This window comes from Rhizopus delemar, genomic scaffold (genome assembly GCF_000149305.1).
Source record: "Rhizopus delemar RA 99-880 supercont3.65 genomic scaffold, whole genome shotgun sequence".
Taxonomy (NCBI): domain Eukaryota; kingdom Fungi; phylum Mucoromycota; class Mucoromycetes; order Mucorales; family Rhizopodaceae; genus Rhizopus; species Rhizopus delemar.
Genome location: NW_027137891.1, coordinates 1 through 6922, shown reverse-complemented (window position 1 = coordinate 6922; position 6922 = coordinate 1). Strand labels below are relative to the sequence as shown.

The 6922-nt window shown below is 35.1% G+C and overlaps 4 protein-coding genes across 4 annotated transcripts; 1 reads left to right on the top strand and 3 right to left on the bottom strand.

Annotated features, from left to right (window-relative positions):
* Positions 1–335: 335 nt before the first annotated feature.
* RO3G_17429 (uncharacterized protein) lies at positions 336–755 on the bottom strand (the record flags this gene model as incomplete). Its single annotated transcript, XM_067672012.1, has 1 exon — positions 336–755. A coding segment is annotated over one exon (420 nt), but the record flags the coding sequence as incomplete, so codon positions are not given.
* Positions 756–1058: 303 nt separating this feature from the next.
* On the top strand, positions 1059–2966 carry RO3G_17428 (uncharacterized protein; the record flags this gene model as incomplete). Its single annotated transcript, XM_067672011.1, has 1 exon — positions 1059–2966. The coding sequence occupies one exon, from the start codon at positions 1059–1061 to the stop codon at positions 2964–2966; it is 1908 nt and encodes a 635-aa protein (XP_067528112.1).
* A 579-nt stretch (positions 2967–3545) lies between these two features.
* RO3G_17427 (uncharacterized protein) lies at positions 3546–5066 on the bottom strand (the record flags this gene model as incomplete). Its single annotated transcript, XM_067672010.1, has 2 exons — positions 3546–4676; positions 4797–5066. The coding sequence occupies 2 exons, from the start codon at positions 5064–5066 to the stop codon at positions 3546–3548; spliced, it is 1401 nt and encodes a 466-aa protein (XP_067528111.1).
* A 757-nt stretch (positions 5067–5823) lies between these two features.
* RO3G_17426 (uncharacterized protein) lies at positions 5824–6519 on the bottom strand (the record flags this gene model as incomplete). The annotated part of the gene is made up of 3 exons (XM_067672009.1): positions 5824–5942; positions 6164–6373; positions 6426–6519. The coding sequence occupies 3 exons, from the start codon at positions 6517–6519 to the stop codon at positions 5824–5826; spliced, it is 423 nt and encodes a 140-aa protein (XP_067528110.1).
* Between the last annotated feature and the right edge of the window lie 403 nt (positions 6520–6922).

Here is a 6922-nt window from a genome sequence, read left to right as displayed (position 1 = left end):
GCCAAGATTGGTCCAGGCAAAATAGTAATAATATAATCCTTCCAATATGTATCGATAGGTCGTTTATGGGCACATAGTATGTTTTCAAAATTCGAGACACAGTCATCTGGGGTTTTATACTTGTGTTTATTTTGATCGAAGATCTTACCTTCCCATTGCCACAAAGTCAAATTGGGAGGAACTGTTAAATTTTTGTCTACCGCAATAGGGTCACAACCAAACATACTTTTATACGTTTCAGTAGCTTTGTTAAGCTTATCTTTAAACTTAACTTCACGAGCCCAAATATTATCGAAATTAGGATCATCTACACTAGTAACAACAGCCATTTGTACTGCATTGTAGACGTCTTGTTTTAAGCATTGTATGTCTTGCTTTAGTTTCAATTCCATTTCTTTTTCAGAAATGACCTTGCTAACACTACGAGTGGTAGTAGCATTAGCCCAAACACTATTTGTATTAGTGTTTTTATTGTTTTCTTGTTCACCAAAAGGTGCCATAATAGTAGTAGTTCTACTATCCAGATGCCCAGAAGAAATAACAGAATCCCTGTTATTGTCTTCATTACTGAGATCTTCAGTAGCATCATCATCAATATCCATCATCATATCATTATGATGGGATCCACCAACTTTTTCTTCAGAAACAGTAGTAGCCATGTTATTGTTTGCACGAGAAGAGGTAGCAACAGAATCAGCATTAATAGTTGAACTGCTGATGCGACGGGTAGCATTTTGTCTTTTTGTTAGGACCATTGATGTAAAAAAAATATTGCAATAATAAAGTAATAACTTTTGAAGCGTTTAAAAAAAATGATTTATCAGGTTATTCCAAAATTAAACGAGATAAAAAAGTTATTCTTTTACTGTATGCAATCAGCAGTTATATATATATTGTATGTTGTTAAACGAGGGTTTCGATTATTAGCATGAATTATTCTAAGTCAAGTTTCAGTGTAATTGATCAATGGATTGATCATATGGAATGATAAGCACCAACAATGTTTTGACAATTTAAAGAAAGTATTGTTAGAAAATGTAATTCTTTCATACCCTGATATGAATCAACCTTTCTATGTCGCTACCGATGCCTCTAACGTTGGTATAGGTGTCATTCTGTATCAAAAGATAAATGGGAAAGTACATTATATCTCTATGATAGCTAAAACTTTATCTAAAAGTGAACGTAACTATTCAGCTACTAAGCGAGAATTATTAGCAGTTGTATATGCTCTGAAGAGGTTCCATAAGTATTTATGGGGAAACAAATTTACCCTGTATACTGATCATAAGGCACTCACTTATCTTCATACGCAAAAGATTGCTAACGCTATGCTCATAAATTGGTTCGATACACTGCTCCAATATGATTTTAAAGTCGTTCATTTACCAGGTGTAGATAATATTCTCCCTGATACACTTTCTCGTCTATATGAAATTGAAGATCCTGTCAATGAACTGGGAGGGGATAAGCCTCATCTTTTGAATAGAGCAGCAGTAAAACTACCCAGTGAAGACAAAGGTGAATACATGACACCTCCGGATCCAGAAGAACGTAAACTACTTCTTCTACGTGAGCATATTAAAGGACACTTTGGTTCTGATGCAATTTACCATGCCTTAAAACGTAAAGGTATCTATTGGTCCAATCTGAAAAATGAAGCCGTAGAACTTGTTAAGAGTTGTATTCCATGCCAACAATTTAACATAATCAAAAAGGGTTATAATCCTCTAAGACCCATTACTGCCACATTACCTGGAGATAGTTGGGGCATTGACTTAGCTGGTCCCATGAAAACTTCCTTGAATGGCAACAATTACTTATTGATTATGGTTGACATTGCTACACGTTACTGTGTATTGAAACCCTTGCCTGATAAGCAATCTATGACAATTGTAAAAGCTTTAATCGATGTCTTCTCGCATTATGGTTTTCCACGTGTAATCCAATCTGACAACGGTGGTGAATTTGTAAATGAGCTTATGCAGTTACTTGCTGAAAATGCTGGTTATGACCATAGACTCATATCTAGTTATCATCCCAGAGCTAATGGAGTAAGTGAACGTTGGGTACAAACTGCTGTAAATGCAATAAAGAAACAAATCGAGGGTGCTAAAGCAGACTGGGATTTATATGTTCCTTCTACACAACTCTACTTGAATGGTAAACATAATGAACGCACTAAGACGCCACCCTTCACTTTAATGTACGGTCGTAACATGAATGACTTTGAAGATTTTAGCAAAGAAAAAAATAAGGCAACTAAAGAAGAAATAAATAAACAACTCCTTCTCAATATAAAAAGAATGACGGAGATTGTATTCCCTGCCATATATGAACGTACAAAAATAATCACAAACAATCAGAAGGAAAAGTTTGATGCGTCACATAAACTAATTACGATCCCTGAAAATAGCTATGTAATGGTAAAAGTAAATATTAAAACCAACAAGTTAGATCCTAACTATGAAGGACCTTATAAAGTAAAAAGAATTACTCAAGGAGGATCGTATGTACTAGAAGATGAAATGGGTGAATTGTTATCTAAAAACTACCCACCTTCTGCGTTAAAACTCATCTCACAAGATGAAGTTATATCAACAGATAAATTCTATCAGGTAGAAGCCATCTTAGCACATAAAAAGCTTAAAGGCAAATATCTTTATAAGTGCAGATGGAAAGGCTATGATAAGAGCGATGATACCTGGGAGCCTGCCTCTAACTTTACCGATCCTAAATTCATTACTGAATATTGGCAAAGAGTTGGTATAGTTCCTGAAGATATTAAATATAGATATGACCTTCAAAATAATAAAGGAAAATCTAATAACGTGAAGTTAATAAATACTTCTCATACAGGCAAACGAAAGACCAGAACAGATCTTAATGAAAACAGCCACTCTTCTACAACAAGTAGTAATAAAGTAAATGGCAATATAAACTCTAAAAGATCTAGACGGTATTAGTTATACCTGGGAGGGGATTATGTTGTAGAACAGAGTCTGATCATAACGGACATTGAATAATCACAACTAAAAGAAGTATATTAAAATTGATAAAAGATAATAATTTAAATCTTTATTAAATAAAATATATTCTTCTTCTTTTTATATAAAACTATCACTATTCGATTCATTCTATAAAATAAACATGAATACTAAATAAGTCATGATCTTTACTATTCATCATTTCTGTAAATGAATAATAATGGATCAGGTACCTAGTCAACTTTGATCTGACTGGAGGCCTTTCATATAAATATATCTTTCCTCTCAATGAAGACGGGACAACTCTCCCAGATCAGTTAAAGAACAATAAGATCTATAAAAACAACGAATTAAAAATTTTCATAATCGATTCAGTGATCACTATTCAATCAAACGTGTCAATGATTGGATCTACGCTCATAACTATTCATTCACCCGCCAATTGATAGAAGAATATAAATAGTAGACTTTTTAATGATTTCTTTTTAACAATTAAGATTGTCTTAAATAAAGTTCAGTCTCAAAAAGTATTCTTTTGGTTTATCTTTGTTATTTCTTTTACTTTACCAGAACATAACAACGTTTGACCATTTGTTCAGCACCATAGTGACCAATTTTATTATGGGCATCTATAAGTAACTGTTGGTGTTCAGCCAAAGGAGGTGTAAGATAATCCGAATATAATGGCTGTGCAGATTGTACATAAAACAAGTATTGATCATTAATGTTATAATCAATATCTCTTATATCAGTATTTTCTTTAACTTGTATGATGTCCTTTTGTGCATCAGAAGTTGTAGTTTCTTGAATTACTGAAATAATGTTTATAGCAGCATTGTATTTAGAATAAGCTCGATGTTTTTTCTTTGTATTAATTGTCTCAGAAATAGCATGATTCTGTCTATATGAGGATAATCTTTTGCCTTTTTTAATATCACTTTCATGCTCGAACGTATCCTTTGGCGGATATAATCTGGATAGTTTGTCAGGTAAGACATTTTCCAAGCCGGGAACATGAATGACACTAAAGTTATAGTCAAGAATGACGTCAAGCCATTTAATAAGCATACTATTGGCATTCTTTTGGGAATGAATATAGCATAAAGCTTTATGGTCAGTGTATAAAGTAAATCGTGTGCCCCATATGAATTTATGAAATTGGGTTAAGGCATAAACTACACCAAGCAATTCACGCATTGTAACACTATAACGTTTTTCGCTTCTTGACAGGGAACGGGACATGAAACCAATATATCTTTTGATTTTAGATATTTCGCCATTAGGTTTAGTCACTTCGAACTCTTGATATAAGCAACAACCAGTACTGTAATCTGATGAATCAGTAGCAATACAAAATGGTTTTGACAGATCAGGATGGGATAACATCAATTCTGAAGACAAAATGTGCTTGATACTATCAAAGTGCATTTGATGCTCTTTTGTCCATTCGAAAGGACCTTTAACTTTTTCATCATGACAACGCAAAGCATCTAAGGGAGCCATGAGAAGTGCAGCGTTAGGAGTATGTTGTCTAAAATAGTTGACAAATCCAAGAAAACTTTGCACTTGCTTTTGAGTAGTAGGACGAGGCCAATCGAATATATTTGTTAATTTTCGGGCATCAATCTGCTTTCCTGAGGCAGAAATAGAATATCCCAATAAATAAACGGCTGATTTTGCCAAATAGGTCTTTTCAAAATTAATTTTTAAATTAGCATCAGTTAATATTTGCAGCACTTTTTTAACATGAAGAAAATGTGCATGTATAGATGAACTGAATATACAGATATCATCCACAAAACATTTTACATAAGGAAGATCTTTAAATAATGTTAACATTATACGAGAGAATAGCTGACTTATTGTAGATATTCCAAAAGGAGCACCTCTATACATATATTGTAAATTATTGGGCGCAGTAAAAGTAGTTTTAATTTGATCATCCTTATTTACAGGAAACTGATTAAATGCAGATTTTAGATCTAACGTGCTAAAAATGACTGCACCAGACATAGAATTGAATATATCGTTAATTAATGGAAGTTGATGATTATCAACTGGTAAGACCTTATTTAACATTCTAGGATCTAACACTAATCGAATTTTATCAGTCTTAGTGCCGTCTAGATTTTTTTTATGAGTTACTGTCATAGGCAGATTCCATCCAGATGGAGTTGCTGGAATGATAATACCTTCATCTAACCAACTATTTATTATATCCATTACTTTAGGCTGTAAAGTATATGCTATTGGATATTGTTTTATATTGGCAACATAATCTTTTGGCGTTGGGAGATGTAAAACAGCCTCTTTAATATTACATAAAGAATTCTTATTTAATTTTTTGTTTGCTTCGATGGGCTAAATGAAAGATTTACCGTCCATCTCTTTGGAAGCCTATAGCGGCGCTAAAATTGAGCGTACAGACGTATGCTATACATCATTCGAAAGCCTGGGTCGTCTATTTTAGATGATGTAACATTAATTTCCAAAAATGGTAATATGCGGGAAATAATTAAGAAAGAAAACAGGCGCTATAGGCCCTGATTTTTATAGTTATCGATGAAAAATTTTTTTATTTATTTTAAGCACTTCGGAGTTTTTTTACGGGCGTACTAGGTGCTGAGGTATCATTTTCATCAGATTCGCTATCGGAATCGTCATCTGAGATAAAAATAAATGGCTCTTCATCGCCCTGATCACCAGTGGCATCTTCAAAGACGGTTGTGAGCAACGATACCAATGGACCTTGGTCGGCAATGCCTGCTCTGGTGAACGACACTTGCGAAAAGCAAACACGCATTGCCTTCCAGTGATTGCCAGCATGTTTTCTTCGCTAGATGAATTCCACTAATTTCCATGGCATCATCGATGCTGTGCGATGACGGCTGGTCACTCCTCGTTTGATACCATTCCAAGTACCTAATAGCAGGTTGTTAGCATTGTTTAAGAATTCTATGATCTACAGAAGTATATACCTTCTATTGTGTTAGTGCAGGCACCTGTCTTTGGATCGCGAAATGTTTTGGAGTGATTGACCGTTTGAACAACTAAATTTCGGCTTGGATCGCTGTCAATCCCCTTATGGCCTTTCCAGCAGTCTACCATGACAAGTGAGCCTGTAAACAAGGGTTAGGTGCACTGATCATCAAGTATATACATATTTCAAATGTTACCATCCTTAGCAAAAGTATCGATTATGAGCTTTAAGGTATTTTGGTTGCGGTTAGGTACCGTCAGTAAGAACACCTTACGTTCGGGCGTGCGCTCTACACCTCCAACAACCCAAACACCGTCTACCCTCTTTCCCTTATTGTACTTTCTTTTACCAAATTTGCTCTCATCTATTTCAACAACAATTGGCTGTCCATCACTGCCAACCCTACCTAAGTATGACTAATTAATTACATACTCTGATATCAACAAAGCATCATGTACCAACTTGAACATCTTCAATTCGAAGATCTGCCTCCATTACTTGATAGATATCTTTGACAATGCTGCGGACAGTTGGCAGGTTAAGTCCAGTCATGGTAGATATTGTTCCGTTTGGAACTTGCAGCAGAAAGAGATACACTACTAACAGTGTTTGATGGATAATTGACTTGCGACCTTGAAAGAAGGATCCATCCAGGTAAGAAATACGGCTACGACCGCACGCACAGGTGGTTGAGCCGCATCGCCAAAAGAATCCATCCCTGCTGGACTGGTTCAAGCGCATTTCGGAGCCTTCCTTGCACTTGCGCGATGAAAAAAAGGCACCGTTCTCCTTCAAGTAACTTTTACCAGTTGCCTTTAGTTATGTTCCCTCCCACTTAAAAAATAAACTTACTTCAATGTACATTCAGCCGTCATAGTTCTTTCAGCGATGTATGCAAGAGTTGGCATATTGTTAGCAGCGTTAGAAGACATGGAGATTATAAACTATAAGATCC